General features: G+C 36.3%; 1 protein-coding gene across 1 annotated transcript in view; it reads left to right on the top strand.

Annotated features, from left to right (window-relative positions):
* The window catches only part of TAC3 (tachykinin precursor 3), a 28,284-nt gene extending 6,397 nt beyond the window's left edge, over nt 1-21,887 (top strand). Inside the window, exons 2-7 of the mRNA XM_026683866.2 lie at nt 3,588-3,721; nt 11,823-11,931; nt 12,499-12,528; nt 14,235-14,288; nt 16,123-16,197; nt 21,489-21,887. Of these exons, the coding sequence (XP_026539651.2) occupies nt 3,608-3,721; nt 11,823-11,931; nt 12,499-12,528; nt 14,235-14,288; nt 16,123-16,196 (381 nt within the window). The 5' untranslated portion in view covers nt 3,588-3,607 and the 3' untranslated portion in view covers nt 16,197; nt 21,489-21,887. The remainder of the gene's footprint in view (nt 1-3,587; nt 3,722-11,822; nt 11,932-12,498; nt 12,529-14,234; nt 14,289-16,122; nt 16,198-21,488) is intronic.
* Nucleotides 21,888-22,438: the final 551 nt, after the last annotated feature.

The raw sequence follows: 22,438 nt of genomic DNA, 5'->3' as shown, positions 1-22,438 counted from the left end.
AATAGAATTGTATTTGCTCAAAATTGGAAAAGTGACAAGATAACTGATAGAGGAACAAAATAATTGAAAAAATATTTGAATGTGCAGAAATGAATAGATTAACATTAGAAATTGAAAAAGAAGAATCTGAATATTACATGGTATGGGACTTGTTTTATAAATGGCTAGAAAATAAGATTAAAAGGGATTAGATGTATTTATAAAGCAATAAGAGAAACTAGTGTAATAGACATATTGAACATTACTTATATATGGGAATGTGATTATTATATTGTTATACTGTTAAGAAGAATATTATTAGTAATTGTTAAGCACATGAAATATGTACTTAATTGACACATGATTGAAATGGAATGGATTTATTGTATTTAAAAAAAAATTAATTAAAAAAAGAATCATGTTTGAGCCTACAGGCCTGATGCTTTTGCTGCCAATCCCATTGGCATAGCAGAAAAATCTGCAGCCTTGGCCACTCTCTTGAGTATTTAGGCCAATTAACCTTGGAAAAGGCCAAATCAATAGTAAAAGAAAGAATGAGGCACATTGATCAACAGAATAACACCAGTGCTCCTGAATACTACCGCCAATTGTTAGACAATCATAAGCCCTCCCTTTTGGGATACTTGTACAATTTAACACTAAACAAATATAATGGGCCTTTTCTAGAGTCCATTTTGATGTTTTCCCATCAGTCTTACTAGAGGGAAGATTGCACTGGACCCTTTATTCACAGAGACTTTTGCCCCCATGGTTCTAAGGAGGTAGATACTCTTGCCCATGTCCTCATGTTGTGCCTCTTCTACAACGCCAACAAAGATGTGCTTTGATTGCACCAATCATTTCCAAATAACACGGGCCATGCAGATGAAGTTTATGTTAATTAGCTTTTAAGGGTCACTAACCCTACATTTAACACATCAAGTGGCCAATTTTTTTTTTGCACACAACTGCGCAAAAAACATGCTGTTTTATTGTCCCATATGTTTTCTTTCCCCTAACAACTAATTGTTGTATTAAACTGTTCCTTTTTTACTGCAATTTTTATTTTTAATTATTATTAAATTGTGAAGGCTGGTCAAAGACTGTAATAAAGACATTTGATTTGAAGGAAAGGGGAAATAAAAATAATAACTGGAAAACAAAAATTAAAGAGTTAAACTAAGAAGAATAAAAGGAGTACTCAAGAAATATAAAACTCCAAAAGTCTAGAGTTGTGCAAGTCAAATTAAAGATAAACAAGTTGCTGTAGATCATGGAAACGGAATACAAAAACAGAAAAACAACTAGAAAAGTTTCTAATTCAGAGAGAAAAAAATGCAAATACAAGGAAAATCAAGAGAAGCAGACAGTGCAGGACAAGTAGAATGCAGAGTTAGTTGTAGGGACAAACAGGTAAGCCTCATCCCATTAGACATAGTCGGTAAATGTCGACTTAATAAATGTAATACCCGTTGATTCCATTGAATCTTCCTCTTTTCATAGCTATTCAATAAATATTGTGATTGAACAAAATACTTGGCATTTTACAATTGATCACTACCAAACTGACCTTTATTAATTACTCCACATCCAGTAGTTTACATACAGTTTAATTAAAAAAATGTATATATTTTGTTCATCTGATCTTTAGAAGAAATTGATTTCTCAACAAAATATATAAATAAAATTGAGTGTCTGTTTTATAACTATATAAATGCCAGAGCAATCATGATTTTTGAAACTACAGCAATAGCTACCAGTAGTTTAAGTGATGAATAAAAAGGGTGTGTAAAATAAATTTTTGTTAGGGGTAACAACAGCTTCCAAAATTACACACTCAGTGAAATTTATAAAAACTACCAGAATTAATTAACATTGGAAATACAAAGAACTGAGAATCCATATATATCACGAATGGAGGATATTGAACATAATAACCCAGCTAGGGATAATGAAAGAACACAGCTGGTGAAAAGGCAGAAGTAAATCTTCCAATATCCTATGTTATCAAAAGAAAGAGCTCTGGCAAAGCAATATACAGTAAACACTGTTAATGATCATGAAGGAAGTTATGTAAATGAACATAATCTAGAGAGCAACCAGTGATTCACAGAGCATCACAAAATCCATTGCCAGCTCTGATGGAGAAGGCAATGAAGACAAATAATGTAGGAAATTACAAGTTACTGCAGAAGTGCACAATACAAGGCAACCAGAAATAGAATCAAACTTGAGATCCCTTAAAGAAGTGTAGGATGCAACATACAAGTTTACACCAAATATCCCTGGAATTAAAAATAATTATGTTTGCAAAGATATTCAATTTAAATTGTAAATGTAATAGAATATATGAAATGGCTAGAGAATGATTCAAACATTTCAAAACAACAAACAAACAAAAAACCAAACATAAAACAGAACAGATATATCATATTCAAACACAATGGCAGGCGTCTTTGCAGGAGAATAAGGCAAAATAGTCATCCGTTTGAAATCCAAAATGTGATTAATTAACAGAGTTTACAAAAAAACCTAACATGTTGACTTCTATAATGAAATGTGCATCCTGGAAAATTACTGGGCAAATGCATAGGTAGGATTTCTACCACCACCCCTTTTTCCCCTACAAGATTATATGATTTTTCCTCTTAAGAAATTTACTGGTAGTTGATAGGAAATAATCTGGTAGTTTTATTTAGCTACATGTGTTTTTATAAATAGGCCAAGAAGGGCCAAAAATATAAGGTGTGCTAAAGGGGGTTTAATGAGCTTAATTGCATTACATCTTAATATGACAATAGAAGAAATAAATATTGGAAATTATTATAAAGATGAAATTCAAATGCTACGGCTGAAATCTAAAGGGAGAATGTTAATATGCATTAGTATTTATATGCTACACAGACAACGGGTAAATTGGAATAACCTGGGTCATTGATATGTTATGTGAACCTAGAAATGTAGATTTAATTATTTATGGGGATTTTAATGCTATAATCAGCCCAAGTTTGGAAATATTGAATTTAAGACTTTTTTTTGAAATAGAGGCAATTTTCCTTCTGGGGCATGTGTCATAACGATATGATCCAGAATAAGCACAGACTAGAATTACTTAATATATAAAGAATCTTTAGATAAATCTAACTGATTAAAAATGAAGAGTAGAACTAAAACAACCAAACTTAGAAGAAAACAAAAACATTTATTGTTATTCTGCTGCATATATGGAAATACTAATAGAAGAGTGTAAAACCCTAATATTTGCTTTAAAAAAATATTTTTGTTCACCATGTACATTTAATGAACATGTTCATCAAATAGAGAATGGAAAGTACATGTTCTTAATACTTAGAATTTGCTTTCCTATTTTGAGAAAGTAAGTGACTAAGTTCTGTTCTATAATTGAAATCTCATGATAGGGGATGAGTTAATTTTTTTAAAATGAAAATAATAGCTTCATTTTATATTGTCACAAAAGCTAGAATGGTTGATATTTCTTTGCACCTGACTGTTTTCTTTTCTGTGCTGCCTTTTTTTTTCTCCACTATCTATTTCCCTGCAACCTTTAATCATGTTCTCCCGCCCTTTCCAAACTTTTCCTCCCTCAGGGGGAAAACATACACACACAATGAAGTGTTCCCTTGTTCTGACAGTGCTGCTGTCCTTACTAGTGGCAAAGTTATGTTGTGGTTACTGCATTGAGTCTCTGGAGCAACAGATGCCCAGCGGAGTTCAAACAAAGGTGAGGTAAATTGAAATATTATTGAACATATAATGTGGCAGTTTGGTAGAGAACAACAGCAACAAATTCCTGTGCTCCATTTGCTTTAAATCTGCATATAAAATTGTACTGGTATATGTAGGGAGGGACTATAGAATGATACTTGTCTGCAGATGGAGAAATGACCACAATTGGGACTGGAATTTCTGTTGCTAAGCAAGGCAGTTGTTAAGTGAGTTAAGCCCAATTTTACAACTTTTTTTTGCCATGGTGGTTAAGCAAATCACTGTAGGAGTTAAATGAATCACATAATTGTTAAGCAAAGGCCATTTCCCGCATCGATTTTGCTTGTGGGAATCTGGCTGTGAAGGCTGCAAATGGTGACGCTGCAGCCATCATAAATACAGGCTGGTTGCCAAGTGCCTGAATTTTGAACACATGTCTGTAGGGTGTGTGTGCTGTGACGGTTGTAAGTCCGATGACTGGTCATCGATCATTTTCTTTCAGTGCTGTTGTAACTTGAAACACTCATGGTTCTAAGTGGAGGCCTGTCTGTGTAGAGCTGAGTGCTTCCTTGCTGCAGTGATGAACAGCTCTGTTATTGCTGTTCACTTACCGTTCCTGATGAAGCTACAGCAATGGATGATGAAAGGGCCTGCTAGTATGTCATGCAAAACACCTTGCAGCCAATAGTTTTCCCCTTCAAAAGGAAGAAAATGATCTGGAACTGGCCTAGTTATTTTCCTACCTTTGAATTTAGATGTGAAGCAGTTAATTAAAACAAAACTGTTTCTACGTTCACATGATCGATTCTGGAACAACAGGTACTATAGAGTTTGGACAGGCTTTTGATATTTCTCCTTAGTCTCTTGAGTTTATTTTTTAAATATTTTTTAAAAAAAGAAAATTGATTGACAAGATTAAGCAATTGCCAATCTAGTTTAAATTCCCCTTTAATAAGTCTAGTTTCAATGTAATGATTTTATATGTACATAAAATCTTAGTAATGCCCTATAAAGCACCCTATTTGTGGCCTTTTTAGTTCTCCAAGATTACATTACTCAGCAACCCCCATAAATCTCCTCCCCCCCATGTCTCAAATTGTTGGTTTGGGGCTGATTTTGGCATCCTCCCCCCATTTTTAGATGTTTGTTCAAGATGTTGAGAAGGGAGTCTTGAGGAAGCAGAAAAATCTTTGGATCAATGGGACTTAAAACTATAGGAAATAGCACTGGCAGAAATTAACACAACAGCTAATTTCAAGTTAAGAACCTTGAAATTAAGGATCATTTTACTTACCTTTCATCTCCACTCTTAATACTATTAACAAAATAATTCCTAACCTCATTTTCTATATATATGCATGGCTTTTGAGGACAGAAAAACTGATTTTAGTTTTAAAAAAAGTCTGTTCATAGAAATCTACTCCCAAACAGCATTTAAAAAAAAATAAAAATACCTCTATAATTTTTCTGGGAGAGACCTTTTGATTTTTAAAAAAAGTTTTTTAAAAAAGTATTGTTTAATTTCAACGTCCTTTTATTTAAATTAATATTTTAAAGTGCATTTAAGAAAATAAGATTACAGAATGTCATTAAGCAGAAAGAAATGGCAACATGGCTGAATGCAAATGTGCAAAGCACCATGTGGCATAGCAAGTAAATCTGTTAGCTTTCAGAATGGACAGGATAAGAAGAGCTACAACAATTGCTTTTGTTGGGAACAGCTTGTATTTTTACTTCTTCTGTTCAATCTTGCCCGATTTTCAGAGATTGCCTGGACAAGTCCGTACAGTTTTCTTGACAAGGATTTCCAGAAATAGCTTACCATTACCTCCTTTCTAGAGCTGAGAGAAAGTGACTGGCCCAAGGTCACCCAGCTGGCTTTGTGCTTGATTAGAACTCACAATCTCCCAGTTTCTAGCCTGATACCTTAATCTCTACGCATAACTGTTTCCTCATAGCCTTGTATATATCTGTACTACATGATGGGTTTGTTGTTGTGTCTATCCTGTTGTCCATCATTGACAAGATAGTTAATCTTCCTGTTTCTTATGTTTTTTGTTGTTGTTCATCTTGTACTAAGTTAACTGAGATGTATTTAACACCAATGTGTTGATGCCACCAGGTAATAGAATATCTAAGTTTGCCTTCTCTCAGCTCGTCCTCAATTCATAGCTATATTTTAACTACTGTACTTTTTAAATACAGGATTCTGGTCATACTCATCAATTTAATAAGGGGCTCACTTGTTTCCTTCTGAATTTTTTCCACATATCATTGGAATGCTCTTCCCATATGACACTTCACCAAACTACAGAAATAGCTCATCAAACAGAAATTGGAGCTTCTTTTTCTAGGATGTCTTGATATTTATTTTAGCAATGGGATTTTTAAAAAACGTGCCTCTTCCCATCCTGCAAAAACTGTGATAGAGTCCACTGAAATTTCTGCTGTCTATGGATAGTCCTCAACTTATGACCACAATTGAGCCCAAAATTGCTGTTGCTAAGTGAGACAGGCTGTTAGGTTAGTTTAGCCCCCATTTTATGATCTTTCTTGCCACAAATATTAAGTGAATCATTGCAGTTGTTAAGTCAGTAACATAGTTGTTAAGTGAATCTGGCTTCACCATTCACATTGTCGCAAAAGGGGAGACTTCCGGTTTGAAGGGCTTCGGCGACAGACAGGAATCCGCGATCGTGCGCGGTTTCTGCCTGGGCTCGCCGCTGGAGCGCCCCAAGCCAGCTGATTTCGGGGCTAAGCCACCCCGTAGAGGTGGTGAAGAAGGGGGAGACTGCCAGCAGAATCGAGGAGAACCGCACCTCTCCTCCTCAGCTGGTCAAACTCCCTTTCCCGAAGGTGGTAGGAGCGGTGGTCAGAAATGGCTACCTCAAAGAAGTACTCAACCGGAAAAGAATGTGCAGGAGGAAGATAAGAAGTGAAAGTTTTGGCTGACCGGGCTAAGTTGAAAAGGCAATAACTAAGGTACCCTGGAATTTAAATTCTACAAAAAATAACATCGCTCCCAAAGAAGAGTCGGAAGCAGTGAAAGAAAGTGAAAAGGGAAAGGTTTGACTTTTTCCCCCCTTCTCTCTCCTTCCTTATATTGACAGTTAAGAATAAGAAATTGGAAAAATCCGCTTTGGCATCAATAGGCAATTAAGCTGAAAATATCTAAATGCCAAAGGGACAATAAAGATTTCTGGACATTAAAAACTTTTTTTTCTATAAGCAGGAAGGGAGAGAAAAAGAATAAGGGCAGGATCTGGAAGAGGGAAGAGACTGCCTGGACTTTAAAAGAATCTAAAGTAAAATTTCAATAAGACTTCTAAAAGATACATTTTAACTGAAACTTTGCAACTAAATAGTAACCCCAGGAAGAGAAAGTGTGAAAAAAAGAGCAAAAAGAAACAGTTTGCGTGTATTTGGATTACTTGGTGACTTTTGGATTTTTGGCTATTATATTTGAATGACTAAAATCAATCGGGTGGTTGTTTAAAAATTTCTACAATGGCATTACTTTTGGATGAATTGAAAATGGAACTTAAAAAGTACAAAGAAGATGCACAAGAAGGGAAGGGTTCCTTTGGCTTCGTTTTTCAATTCTTAGAAATGGAGATTTGGAACTATGAAAAACAACAAGAAAAGACTGCAAAACAAGAAGACTGGGACAAAGAAGAAGCCATCTTTAATGAACAAATAACCCTATGTGGGGAAGAAAAAGGAAAGGGGGGAAAGAGGATGGAGAATTTAAGACTTAAAAAAACAACCAAAGAAAAGAAAAATAATTCGAAAAATAAGTATAATACTGGAAAGCAACAGAAAAGGTGAATACAGAAAAGGGAAGTAGAGGTAGAGAGACAAAGGGGTAAAAAGGGGAGGGAGAAGAAGAGAGGGAAGAAGGAAAGGAAAAGAAGTTACAAAGGTCCGGAGCAAGATATAAAGAAACAGGACCTATTTAGAGACAATGGGTGATAACTTTCTAAATCTAACTGAAAGGGGGATTCTGTAAAGGTACATGAGATTGTGTTGTTATGTTTGAAATAGAAATAACTTTAGAAAATTGGAAACAACATATGATTAGAATGAGGGATAGAATGGTTAGTGTAATTTATTGAAATGTTTGTGAATAAAGTAAATGAAATAAAATAAATGAGAAAATTGAATTAGGAAGGAACGGGAACACTTTAATTAGTCAATGTTTTATAAAATATAAGTGAAGAGGGGGGGAATTGATTATGGAAAGTTTATAATTGTTCCCATAGAAGTATGATATTTAATTGAAAAGTAATGTTAAAGATGTTAAGACTTTAATGAATATTAATATTAATGATAGAATTGATTGGAATGGAATGTTGTTTTAACTATATACATTTATAATTTTTTCTTTTTTTTTTTCTTTAAGAATACTGTGTGTAGTTTAAGAATGTACCAAACAGAATCCGAATGCAAGCTATGTATTATATTGAGTGTTATAACTTTAGGGGAAAGATATAAAGGCGTCATACTCCAATCAGTAACTACAGGATAAATTTTGTTTAATGAGAAAAGATAATAGACAATTGAAACAGGACAGACAAAAAATATAAATATAATGATTTGAATTGAGATGAAATAAATAAAATAAAATTAAAAGAGGGGAGAAGCTATGTAGAAAATGTAAAATTGTAATAAGATATGGAATAGAATATAAAAATGAGCATGCACCTGAAATTGTGTCTGCACGAAGAAATGTACCCGGGATTATGCTGCTTTCAAAAAAGATGTTTTAATTGTGTTTCTTTTCTTTTTGTGAAAACTCAAATAAAATTTACAAAAAAAAAAAAAAAGGTCGCAAAAGGGGATGATGTGACCCCAGAGCACACCAACCATCATAAATACATGATAGTTGCCAAGCATCCAAATTTTGATCACATGACCATGGGGATGCTGCAATGGTTGTAAGTGCGAAAAATGGTCGTAAGTCATCTTTTTCAGTGCCATTGTAACTTCAAAAGGTCACTAAATGGATTGTTATAAGTCAAGGATTACCTATACTACATTCTACAACATTCACAGATCACATTTAAGTCCTGCCATGCATTTATATTGAATTCAGTACTTCCGGACGGAATAAATTAAAACTCACATCAACTTTCTGTGTTCCAAATCCACAGAAGAGACTGTCATCTTGTAAGTGGGCCAGAATCTGATACAAAAGAAACATTCATTCATAGGTATAAAAAGAGAAAGCTCAATAGAGGATGAGGTACAATTTCCCCCTTCCTCCCATTTCTGTTAAAAAAAGAGGGGGGGGGGCTTTATGCAGTGTAAATTGCTTCTGGGGGGCAAGGCCTGCAAGAAGTCTTTAAGTAGCTCCTTTTGTCAACTCCCTCCTGAATTAGATCCGTTGAGGATAAAAAGCTTTGAGAAAATCCAATTCTGTTCTCAGCCATCATAATATCTTCTTGTTACTTCTGTGCAGTCCAAAATAGGACTCAAATTACCATAGCTTTACCACTCTTAACAAAGCAATTCCATATTTTTGGAAATTTGTTCTTGAAATTTGGACACACTTTGCTCTGTCCCCTCCCTCAAATTGCTTTACTTAACTGCAGCAGCCACCCCCAAATTAAAGTAGCTTTCTCTCTCTTTTCTTCTTCTAGGCTGATTAACATATTGTATAAGGAGAGGTAATTGGCAGCTTTTTAAGTAAAAAAAATCTGCTCTTACCTGGAATTAGAATGGAATTGGCATTGGAAGGGAGAGATTTCATTAGGGTTTGGAAGCGTTACTTGTTTAGCTAGCATTGTCGGTATATTAATAGCTACTTCTCATAAAGGGACAGTCAAAGACAGATGAAGAATCTTAATAATCACATGAAGATTTTGAGGTCCGGAATGTGAGAAGGGGGTTTAGCTCTGGGAATTGGTGTATTGGGGAATTGGGAATATTAGGTGAGGAGAACAAGTGAGGAGCCAAAACCTATGACAGCTGTGGCCACTGGAAAGGGAGTCTTCTGCCAGAAATAAAAGAGAGAAATCCTTTGATACACTTCCTATTAAGCCAGGGATAAGTTTGTCATTCTCTATGTTGACTAATTGATTGGTGATCAATCCACTTAGAAATTTAAAAAATGGCTGTGGAAGCCTGGGTTTTGGTCTTCCTCTAAAGGGTAGAGGAAGTTGTGCTGGTCGTGCTGAGACTGACAAAATCATCGGGACCCACAGTTCCCCACAAGGACCATTTCAGGTTACACCCCCTCCACCCCCATTTATGTCAACATATTGTCCCTCACCTCACAGAGCATCTGGAAGTGGGATAGAGAGAAAAACTTTCAGAGCTGTGGGTGGACTATAAGTTACAAGAAGTAAGTGAAGTCCTCTGGAAATGCCTAGCAGATTGTCTTTATCCCGGGACAAGGAAATTGTTATGGTTTATCCTGAGTGGTTAGATCTTCAGTTCATTGTACTTGTGTGGAATTTGATTTTTGTAGCACCCGCTGTCAACCATACTAAGAAGACTAGGCCGGAACGGGAAATCATCTCCACAGGAAGGCTAAAACTACTTTTACTGAAATTGGCTATAATAACAGAATATTACAGGCCTGATAGTGCTGTACCTTCTCCTCCTTATTGTTCAGTGGATTAGGGAGGCTTCTGCCTGAACTCCTTCTAAATGTTAACTCTTTGTCCTAGACTTGGGGAAAAAAATGCTTCAACACTTTTTGTCGAGGTAGTGGCTCCTGCATATCCCCATCAAGGTTAGTTACTTGACTCATTTTACCTGTTGACAAATCTCATAGCTTTTCTTGCTACTTATCATTCTGAAACATTTTCCCCATAGTTCAACACATGGCTCTCCAGGATGTGAGATAACAGTAAGGTCTTTAAAATGACAATGGCAGTGATTTATCGCTATAGGGATTCTGGCTCTTTTGAGGAAACAGAATTTTCATCTTCTAATCCAAGACTTTCTCCAAAATGGATGCCTTCTAAGAGTGTTGCACTAAATATCCTACATCCCCAACTTTTTGTTGGTTGGTGGTGATGAAGTCTGAGGAAGTTCAAGTGTAGGGAAGACCATGTTTCCTTGGGGATTTGAACTGTGCAAACAAAATACAATTTATCATCTGGTATCCAAAATCCATAGTGGATAGTATTTTGAGGCTCAATCAAAGCTTGTACAAGGTATATACTGTAAGATGTGACAGAACATAGGGAATGAGGTGGAAGCTCAAGATCAAATCAATAAATCTTTATGGGAGATGTGATGGTATCATTTTATATCTTTCCTTAAGGGATAAGAAATAGTGTATGCAGAAAACTTGAATGCTGGAAAAGTATGGGGGATACGCTGGAGAGAAGCATATTTATTTAAGGAAATGTATAGGGCCGCTAAACTCATTCTCAGTAAATACCCCTTCCCCCAACAATCAAATGAGTCATTTGATGGGCTCCATCCCACTCCGCAGTCCTCAGGCCTGTTGGCAAAACCAGGTTCTTTAGGACCGTACGAAAGTGTTTATCTCTGTGGGGATGATGCTTCTCAGACAGAGAGCCACCATGGAGAAGGCCATTCTTTTTTTTCCTCCTCAGGAGAGGAGACTTTCTTGCCAACCCAACCTCTGGTGAGTTGGGTAGATGTGACTGGGAAAAGATAGTCTTTCAAATAACCTGGACCTAAGCCACGTAGGGCTTCGATGTTGACAACCAGCAATTTGAACTTGACAATTTGAAGACAAGAATCTGATAATTGCCTGGAATGAGGATGGGGTTGTTTGTTTAGCAACTACATATTGGATTAAAGAAGTTTACTATATACTTATTTTACTGAACAAATGAAGCAAGATAGCATTTAAAATTTGTTGGTTTTGCCCTTCATTGGATTGAGCTTCAAATAATTAATCTAGAGGAGCTGAGAGGTTGCAGTAGGCATTTTCAACTATTATTTTGCTACTTGTGCGGTACAGACTATGAGGAATTATTCTTTGAAAATACTTACATATTGAAAAGGGATGTGCCTGCATAAGAGATAGGGTCAAGATGGAAATAAAATGTTGAGGACAGGGGAAATATTAGCTTATGTATGGCTGTATCAACATTGATTATTGATGTCATGTTGTTTTTCCATTTCAACAGAAGAACCCAGAACTCTATAAGCTGCCACTATCCTTGCTCCGACGATTGTATGGTGGCCAAGGGATATCCTATGAGGCACTGCTCAGGCTGTCAGGTAAAGAAGAAATCAGTAAGTAATCACTAAGAAAACAGCCCCAAAACAATTCAAGAACGTTTGATAAATTGAAAGGTTTTCATCTATGTTTTAAGATTAAGTCAGCCTTATAAATAGCATGTAATATTCAGCAATAAGATAGCCTGAGTATGTTTTTGAATGGAATATGAGTATTCCCTTCATACCCTCAGATTACATGAGGGAGAGATTTTCAATGAAACCCAAAAACATACAACTAGGTGTTCAACAAGTCATAATAGAAACAGGTTATGATGGTATGAATTTTCTTTGAGGTGAGAAAAGTAAAAATGACTATGTCTTTATATGGCTGTATGCGCATTAAGTTTATAATAATTACAAATTATTAAATTATAAATTGAATTATTAAAAAATCCATTCATATTAGATTTTGATGATTGGAGGAGGCATATTTTTTTTTTTGAAACAGAAAACATGAACATAGTAATATATTTTCATGATAACTTTCAGTGCATATCTATGTTCCATTCTACATTAAAATGGGATCTGCAAATGCATATGGTTGTGGTGCATTTTAGCCTTTGGCTTTGTTTCTTTTTCCAGATCCCCAGACCCTTGCTTCTTCCCAGAAACGTAAGTTGATCAACTGATCTCTGCAATAAGCACTGCTTTCTCTATTATTGTTTCTGACTGAATAAACTTTAGTAGTGAAGGTCCAATACTGGAAAGAAGGATAAGATGGAAGGATAACTTCAGCCGTGTGGTAAGGAGAAGGTACCATCTGAATTGAAGAGAAAATAAGTTTGGCACTATTTTAAACGCACTCCTCTTCAAAACAAACCGGCTTTGTGCTGCCTCCAGCCAGCTCTGAGTTTAGGGATTTTCTGTTTTACCTGTTTCCCTTTTACATTTAGTATTTACCGTTGTTGTTCACTGAATTTAGGATTTCCAACCACAATACAGTTTGAGTGAAGACTTCAAGTCTTAGAAAGACAGATGCAAGAATACTTTCTAACTCTTAGCCAGGTCCAATGGAGGATATTGTAGAGAATAAGATATAGTATTGAAAAAAAGAAGACATTAAGACTGCAAAGTAAATCTTCAGTTCAGTGGGATTTTTAGATCATTAAATACACTTCAGATTTTCCAGTATACAAAAGAGACTTGCCTGCACAACAAAATCCATTTTTGCCAGATATTTTTGTATGTGTATGTCAGAATTTAATATATACATACAAAAATGCATATCTTAACAAAAATAATTACATATAATAATATCTACTAAGTGTACATAGATCTGAATTTTACCATGAAAATGATGAAAAGGGTTTGGAAAAAAGTTTCCGCCCAAAATAGCATAAAAATTTAATATCTATGGAGATTCTCAGTCATCCAGATCATGGTTGTCCCAAAGGTGGTATTTTTCAGGAGGCTGCCGGACTTTCTGATTTTTCTTTGAAGACATTTTCGCTTCTCATCCAAGAAGCTTCAACTCACTATCCAGTCAGAACTGAGGAAGCTTCTTGGATGAGAAGTTGCCTCTTGAAAAAAGCACTTTTGGGACATAAAAATTAACATTAATATTTGAACTGACTTTTTCTGAGAAATGTGTGGATTATGGGACTAATAGTAACTTTCAAATTGTGGAATTACGAATCTACCTTTGGATCCTTTGTCTCCCCAGCTGCACCTCTAATATTATGTAAAAGGTGAAGATGTTCATGAAAGGAGATAGAAAAACATGACTGAGATTAGCTGTAGCCAGTATAGCACCTGGATAAGTCATGGGGCTTTGACATCAGAATGTACCAACCAGGGCAAAGGATTGTTCTATTGTTGTTACATTGAGTTCCATTCAGCTTATTTGCCTCTTAACATGTGTAAGTTTACAATATTAAATACAAAATTAATCGCCCCCAACATAAAACAATTCTTGTTTATTAAGTGATTGAAACCATCTGCATTCAGTTCCAGTTATTTTATTGATTGAATTACCGAAGAAGCTAAGATAGGATAGTGACAAGCCATGAGCCAAAAATGGTTCAGATGGTGTCTCTGAGCAACACTTATATTCAGCCCCAGTACTTTGCAATGAAATAAATATTCTGATTTGTTAATCAACAGCCACTTCTAGAACACATTTAATATAGGCAGAAGTGGACTGTTATATACAAACATGCGTTTATTACCATTGTGCCATATTCAGAATTATCTCTGAAATTCAGAATGCAGTAAATAAGCATACCAGATGATTTACAAGCGCTACATTAACTCAAAACTGTTGCTTTTTCCCCTGTTGGTTGAAAATGTTTTGTCCAATAAACTTAATACTTCCTTAGGAGACATGCATGATTTCTTTGTTGGACTGATGGGCAAAAGGACCATAGAGCCAGGTAGGTGTGAACTGAGGGTGCATGCGTTTCCTTAAGGGTCCTTTGTGAGTAGAATAGAATAGAATCTAATTCTTTATTGGCCAAGTGTGATAGGACATATGAATATCCAAAGTGAAAAAGTGAAAAGTGAGGCACAAGTAATCCCAGCATACCTTCTACTTGCTCATCTGAGCTGTGTCCTTCCTCTAGTTGTGGAGGTGGTTTATTGATAAGCAGAGGAGAGGCTGTGGTCCTCATTTATGGACAGGAAACTGGATCATACAGGCTTTGGGTCTAATCTAGTTTCAAAGCCTGTCTCATATTCCAAATTAAATTTAGGATATTAGAAGAAAATCCATGTACCTATGATGGTTATTTAAATAATGAACTAAAATACTGCTGAGCCATATAATTCAAAAGAGGCATAAGAAAATATACAGTACCCTATTTACATACTTCCAGAAAGTGGGGAAGGCAGTCTTTGTCCCAGATGCATATGTGGTCCCTCTAGCACAGTGATGGCTAACCTTTTCAGGCTCCTGTGCCAAAAATTGTGTGCCCCTGCACATGTGTGTGTGAGTGTCCCCCCCCTGCCGCACCCTTACCTGCACTGTGCCTCCCAGCTGATTTTCAGCCCCTTTGAGGCCTTTTTCAGCCTCCCAGAGGCTTGAGAGAAGCCTCTGCCGCCTTTGCAGGCCAAAAAATGGGCCTGTTACATCACTTCCGGTATTTCCGGAAATACAGGAAGTGATGAAACGGGCCTATTTTTCGGCCTGCAAAGGCTGTAGAGGTTTCCTTCAGCCTCTGGGTGGCTGAAAAAGGCCCGAAAATCAGATGGGAGGTGCAGTGAGGTAAGCTTGCCTGGAGCTCACGTGCCCGCACAAATGGCTCCGCATGCCACCTGTGGCACACGTGCCATAGGTTCGCCATCACGGCTCTGGCATGTCATATTAAAACTTTTATCTGCCCCAAATCTTCTAAGTGCAACTTATAACAACCAAAAGTATCTGCAGGGAAAAGAGACAAAAGTAATGAAAACTGCATAGCAATATTGTGATTCAAATTCTGCCCCTTATGTACTTGTGTGTGACATGCAATAGAAACATTAAAAAGATGAAGCCTGCATTGTTATATCATGATGCATATTTTTTATCATTTTTGTGTCCTCTTAATTAGAAATGGCTATCTCTGCTGATCACCACAAGATTATTGTGATGGAAATTTGATTTTCCTACATCTTTTCTCAATCACATTTTATATATAAAATGCACTGTAAGAAGAAAAGCCTCTTCCAATTTCCCCTTCTTTCATGACAATTTTTGGACATTAGAAAAGGACAAACTTAATTCTGTATTTCCGCCCCCCCGACTTCTGGTTCCTTCAGTTTTGAATTTTCCTTGTTTTAACATTACCTCTCCCTATTATCAAAATTACACAAAATTATGCAATCAGATAGGAACTCTCTGCTTGTATCCTCTATCAGCCATAGGAAAAACCGAACTGAACCGAATAGGGCAGGGATGTCAAACTCAATTTCATTGAGGGCTGCATCAAGGTTGTGTTTAACCTCGGGAGGGTGGGATGGGCATGGCCAGGGTGGGCGTGGCCAGCTAGACATTACTCATGTTGGGGGCACCTGTGGTGGCCCAAGCATTCTGTCCGTGAAAAATGGGCTCCCGAGCTCCATTTTTGCTGTCAGAGGTACCGCGGGCCAATCCTTCGCTGTTTCTAGGGCAGCCCCGCAGGCCAGATCTAAGGGCCTTGAGTTTGACACTCTTGGAATAGGGTTTCCATCAAACTGATGGGAGCTAAATGCTTTGGTTGGAAACCAACTTTTCTTATACTTTAATTCTAGATAATTCCATTGAACTCAGTAAGGAAACATTCACTGGTTTGAGTGACGTAAAGAACTTGCCGAATGAAGAATGAGGTAAGGAAAGAGGGATCAAAACTCAAAACTTTTAAATGGGGTGAAAAAAGAAATTCTTCCACAGTTTTCTCTTATATAGATTTTTTTTTTACCATTTGTAAGATTTTAAATATGCAACCAATTTCACATATGATAAAAGCACACACAAGCATTCATACAATTTCATACATACATACATATATACATGTCCATGTACATATACATATACATATATATATGTGTGCGTGTGTGTATGATTGAAGCAGATAAGAACAGTGTGTGACTGATAATAGTAATCTTCCTTCATTTTTTTAGGGTAGGTTAGATGAACACAGCAGATGCAGTAAGTAACCTGCCAGTGAGCAAAGTCGAGGTGCTATGAATTCTTTTTTTTATTGATTTTTAAAAACAAACAGACAAACAAAACATAAAAACATAAAACATCTTTTTTGAAAGCAGCTTGATCCCGGGTTGCATCTCTTCGTACAGACACAAATTCAAGTTTATGCTCACTTTTATATACCATTCCATATCTTATTACCATTCTACATTTTCTATATAGCTTCTCCCCTCTTTTAACTTTCTTAATTTTATTTTATTTATTTCATCTCAATTCAGATTATTATACTTATATTCTTTGTCCTGTTTCAGCTGTCTGTTATCTTTTCTCATTAAACAAAATTTCTCCTGTAATCACTGATTGGAGTATGACGCCTTTATATCTTTCCCCTAAAATTATAACATTTAATATAATACATAACTTCCGTTCAGATTCTGCTTGGTACATTCTAAAACTACACACTATTTTTAAAAAAGAAAAAATATGAATATATAATATAATTAAAACAACAATCCATACCAATTCAATTCTATCGTTAATATTAATATTCATTTAAATCTTAAACATTTTACACATTACTTTTCAAATAGGTATCATGCTTCTATGGGAACACTTATAAACTTTCCATAGTTACTTCCCCCCCACTTCACTTATATTTTAAAACATTATGTAATTAAAATGTTCCCATTCCTTCCTAATTCAATTCTCTCGTTTATTTCATTTCATTTATTTTGTTCACAAAAGTTTCACTGAATTACACTGACTATTTTATCCCACTTTTTAATCATATGTTGTTTCCAATTTTCTAACATTATTTCTAATACAAATATAACAATACAATCTTATGTACCTTTGCAGAATCGCTTTTTCAGTTAAATTTTCACTCATTGTCTCTGAATAAGTCCTGTTTCTTTACATCTTGCTCCAAACCTTTGTAGCTTCTCTTCCCTTCCTCCCTCCCTTGCTTCTTCTCTCCCCTTTTTACCCCCTTGTCTCTCCACCTCCATTTCCCTCTTCTGTGTTCCCCTTTTCTGTTGCTTTCTAACATTATATCCACTTTTCACATTATTTTGCCCTTTTTTGGCTGTTTTTTTAGGTCTTAAATTCTCCATTCTCTTTCCCCCCTTTCCCCTTTCTTCCCCAGATAAAGTTACTTGTTCATTAAAAATGGCTTCTTTGTCCCAATCTTCTTGTTGCGCAGTCTTTTCTTGTAGTTTCTTGTAGGTACAGATCGCCATTTCTAAGAATTGAAAAACGGAGCCAAAAGAGCCCTTCCCTTCTTGTTCTTCTTCTTTATATTTTTTAAATTCCAATATCAGTTCATCCACAAGTGATGCCATTGTAAAAATTTTTTAAACAACCACCCAATTGTTTTTAGTCATTCAAATATAATTTCCAGAAGTCCCAAAGTCACCAAGCAATCCAAATACACACAAGCTGTTTCTTTTAACACTTTCTTCTTTTTTCACTTTCTCTTCCTGGGGTTACTATTTAGTTGCAAAGTTCCAGTTAAAATGTATCTTTTAGAAGTCTTATTAAGATTTAACTTTAGATTCTTTTGAATTCCAGGCAGACTCCTCCTTCCAAATCCTGACCTTATTCTTTTCCTCTCCCTTCACACCTATAGCAAACAAATTTTTTTTTAGTGTTCAGAAATCTTTATTGTCCCCTTGGCATTTAATTATATTTCCAGTTTAATTACCTATTGGTGCCAAAGCAGATTTTTCCGATTTCTCATTCATCTCTCTTCACTGTCAACGTAAGGAAGGAGAGTGAAAAAAAAGCTTTCCGTTTTCACTTTCATTCTCTGCTTCCGAGTCTTCTTTGGGAGCGATGTATCTTTTATAAAATTTAAATTCCAGGATACCTTAGTTGTTGCTTCTTATCCTGGTCAGCCAAAACTTTCACTTCTTAAGTTCCTCCTGCACTTTCTTTTCCGGATGAGTGCTTCTTTGAGGCGCTATGAATTCTCTAGAGCTGAAACAAGCAAATTTATCGATAAAAGTATTTGTAAAATGTAAAATACTTTTAATGGTTTCAGCCTAGAGTCAAATTAAAAGTCTAATTCTGATGTATCCATTCCAATACCGATTGACCATAAGATGGCACTGCATTCAAGCAGTTTTCTCGACATCTTTGTTGCTATTCTAGAGATTATCATTTTTTGCCACCCAAATAGGGTTGGCTTAACTACTCAGCATTTACAGGATGTGTTTTTGGTGAAATTTGTATGCATGTTCTTCTGTCAAAGTTACCTTTACTTTTGGAAGAAACATGGGATTATATCCAGAAATGAGTACTGTACCCAATGCTCTTTATACTTCCTTGAGCAATGAGTTCCGCAGGGATGGGATTCTACCAGTTCTGTCTGGCTCTGTAGAACCGATAGCTCGCGCAAATCGTAAATCACCCAACTGGTAGTTACACCGGTTGGATCCCTCCCCTGGTTCCAGGGGTAAGCTTCTCGGGCTCGATGAGAAAGCATTAGAGACTTATAAAGTCTTTATAAAAGCCACTTAATTTTTTTAAAAGGTAACAATAGGGAACAGAAGCAAACAAACACCACAGCACAGGGGAAGACAACTTGAGTAACATACATTCTGTATAATTTTTGATCGAAAGTTGCCCAGAGTTTGCTATAAGATGGACTGCTATATAAATGTTTTAAAACCAATAAATAAAATTAAGTATAGGCTGCTTCTCTATCAGTTCCATCTCTTTCTTCCCATAGATTCTTCTATTTCCTTCCCTGCTGAAAAGTACTGTATATCATGTTCCGAAAGCTGCATTTAATACACACTGAAGTAAAAGGGTGGGGTTTTTTTGCCCTTTGGGAAACCAGTTTCTAGCCTACTATTAAAACATTAGTTGATCATCACTATTAGTGATCCTTATGTATGTAACTAAAAACAGTCTTGCCAATTCTCTTTTGTTTCAACTCTGAGATGTTAAATATTAGACCTGATGAAAATGGTTGGTCGTAACTCCTACTGATGTTTCTTAGATAGTTGCTTAGATATGTCTCATTAGAACTGTAAGTAGACATCTGATCTGCTTTGTCTGAGTCCCCAATACAATATATCATTGGAAATTTAGCAGTGGCCCGTCAATGATCATGAATTCATCTTATAATAAGTTCAGCTGTGCTGATTTTAAGTTAACATTACACAGAACTGGGGGGCAGTGTTTTCCTTCAAATCCATCAGATTAAACTACTTGTGATACATTTTTAAGGAAAAGGAAAAATCAAATGATTTTGGAATCCATAGATGATTCAAAATGACCACACTTGCTGCTTTCCAGTAATGGTCTCTATACATGTTTTAGTCTGGCATCTATAAAGTCAAATCCATAAATGAACAAAATTTTCCTATTTTCAAGTATTGTTTAAGTCAAATGAGGTTTTATTTTTAAACAACTTTCAAAGCCAATCATTCCAGATAGTGCTTTGCTTGATGTATTTATCAAATTTCTTGTAATTTCATGTAGCTGTGTTTAGTCTGTATGCACATTACGCTATGCCACTGTGTATTTTATTATTTTTTAAGTTTTACTGCAATGTGTTGCTTCCTCCAATACAGCTTGATGCACAGCAGCACAATTTGAGCCCAGGCAGGCAGCTCTCCAAGATTATTTTACAGTTGTTACCAAACTGCAGTATTGAAGAGTTATTAAATTTTCATTGAAATAATTATTCCCATCATTAATAAGCATTGATCAATTAAATAAAATGACAATAAATATAGTTTTCCTCATGACACATCCAATTTTTGCTTTGGGCCTTAGCGTGCTTCTCTAATGACAGGTGTACTCCTCATCCTAAAAATGCCTATGACTCTCCAGTCATAAATAAACCAAGCAGGTTTTCTTATGCCTTAGTTCAACAAAATATCATTTAAAACAACCTAGAACATTGTGTTAGCTGAGTTCTGAGGAAGTGTTTCAGAGCAGACACTGTATGGTAGAACTGAATGTAGATAGTTCTAAAGTAGAACTTAAGTAGAACTTAGTTCTGGATATGGGACAAGTTAAATTCTGGACAGGTGAGTGTTTGGCCAATGTGATGCACATCCCCCTCTTTCCCCTCAGCAGTTTTCTGGGCAGCACTTTGCCTCAGGATTCCTGCCATCCCTTCTTTCCAATGCACTCCCTCTCCTCCACTATCACCACTGTTGTTGTGCCCCAGGGCACTATATGGCACCAGTCTGCTCTCTGCTTCAGGGGTAGGATCCGACAGGGTTAACTACTGGTTTGATGATTTATGAGGTTCGTTGATTTATGATGTGCTTCCCTGCACGCTGCTTGGGCGCGCCTGTAAATTGTCATCAGCACGCTGCGTGCATAGAAGCAGCCTTTGAAAAAGCCCTTTTTTCCTGCTTTTTTAACTGCAGCTGTGCCTCGTTCGACAGCTGAAGTTGAAAAATCAGGAAATAAAGGTCAGGTAAGAGCCTGGGTGGGCAGGTAGGCAACAACATCAGCAGACATAGAACCAGTTCTATGTCTGCTATTCTTTAGAGCTACCGGTTCTACAAAGGTGGACAGAACCGGTAGAAACCCACTCCTGCTCTGCTTCCCATCTTCCCGTCATCTTCCCTTCCTTCCCTCAACCATTGATGTTCTGGGCATTTTCACTATTCCCGATTCCAAAACATTTTTGTTCAGACACAGTCCTCCCCCTTTCCCAATCAACAGAACTGTAACATGCATGTTTCAGTTTGGGCACAGGCTACCTCAAAACAACTGTTTGATGCACAAAATGGGTCTTGCACTGATTTTTTTTTTTAACAACCTGTGTTAACTTTATATGTGAATGCAACCTTGTTCCTTTTGGTTTGGTTTATTATGCCAAAAGAACCTTTGCATCTGTTTGAATCCCTATCTATCTAATCTTTTGCGGTGTAAGTCTTTTTAACAGACAACTGCACTGTATATTGCGCTCAGCTTTGTTTTTACTTAATCTCTTCTTGTACAGGTTTCATGCAAGAGTGAGGACAAGCAAAAAGTCTGCAAGACTTCAAGAAACCAACACAAATTAGATTTCACCCACCAAAGCCCAGTATACTTTCAACCAAACCAGAAACTTTGATGTACCCTGGAACTTCTCCATCTTGTCCCAGCTGCCTCCCATGTTCTTTTCCTTAATTAAGCTCTTAATTCCAGTCTATAACTAATTGTAATGCTTTAGTGTTCACTGTTCGAATATTTTGACAATTGTCCCTAGTCCTCATAGTGCTTTTTCCTCCTGTATACATGTGACTTGAATCTTGCAGAACCTTTTCCATGTAAAAGCCTCCTTCTGCGCATTCTTCTATGGCACAGAATAAGAACACCTCAGTCTTCTATATTAACAGGGTTTTTACTTATGACCTGCCACAGTGTCTGTCTCATTCTTTGTTTGATATTTCAGATGACTCCTGTCATTATTGGAGAGGGGGGGTATTGTTTCAACAAAATCAATAAACCAACACATTTACAAAATGGCACAAGTTACTGGCACAGTGTACAGTACATATTCAAATCTATCTGCTGTTCAGGAGACCATATTTTAGGATTGCATTATACTTGCTTTGGAGGCCCAATGTCATTGTTTGTGCCATGTATGTCCCATAGGTGCTTTTTCAAAAGGCAACTGGAATTTTTGTGTTTTTCCTTGAAGACGTTTCGCTTCCCATCCAAGAAGTTTATTCACTGAAGTGAAACATCTTCAAGGAAAAACAAAGAAAGTGCAGTTGCCTCTTTTAAAAGCACCATGACCTGGATGACAGAATCTCCATAGACATTGTGCCATAGGTGTACAAAATGCCACATTCATACATGGTCCAAAAGCATCTTACAACGATCTTATAAGACCTTTGGAAACTGCTGGTTTGCATCAGATATAGTATAAGGCAGGCGTACATGTCGGATAATACACAGATGGTC

This window comes from Notechis scutatus, chromosome 2 (assembly GCF_049901735.1).
Source record: "Notechis scutatus isolate UNSWTSFEM ecotype Mainland chromosome 2, rNotScu1.2, whole genome shotgun sequence".
Taxonomy (NCBI): Eukaryota; Metazoa; Chordata; class Lepidosauria; order Squamata; family Elapidae; genus Notechis; species Notechis scutatus.
Note: the sequence above shows the minus strand (reverse complement) of the source record. Positions and strands in the feature narration are given on the sequence as shown.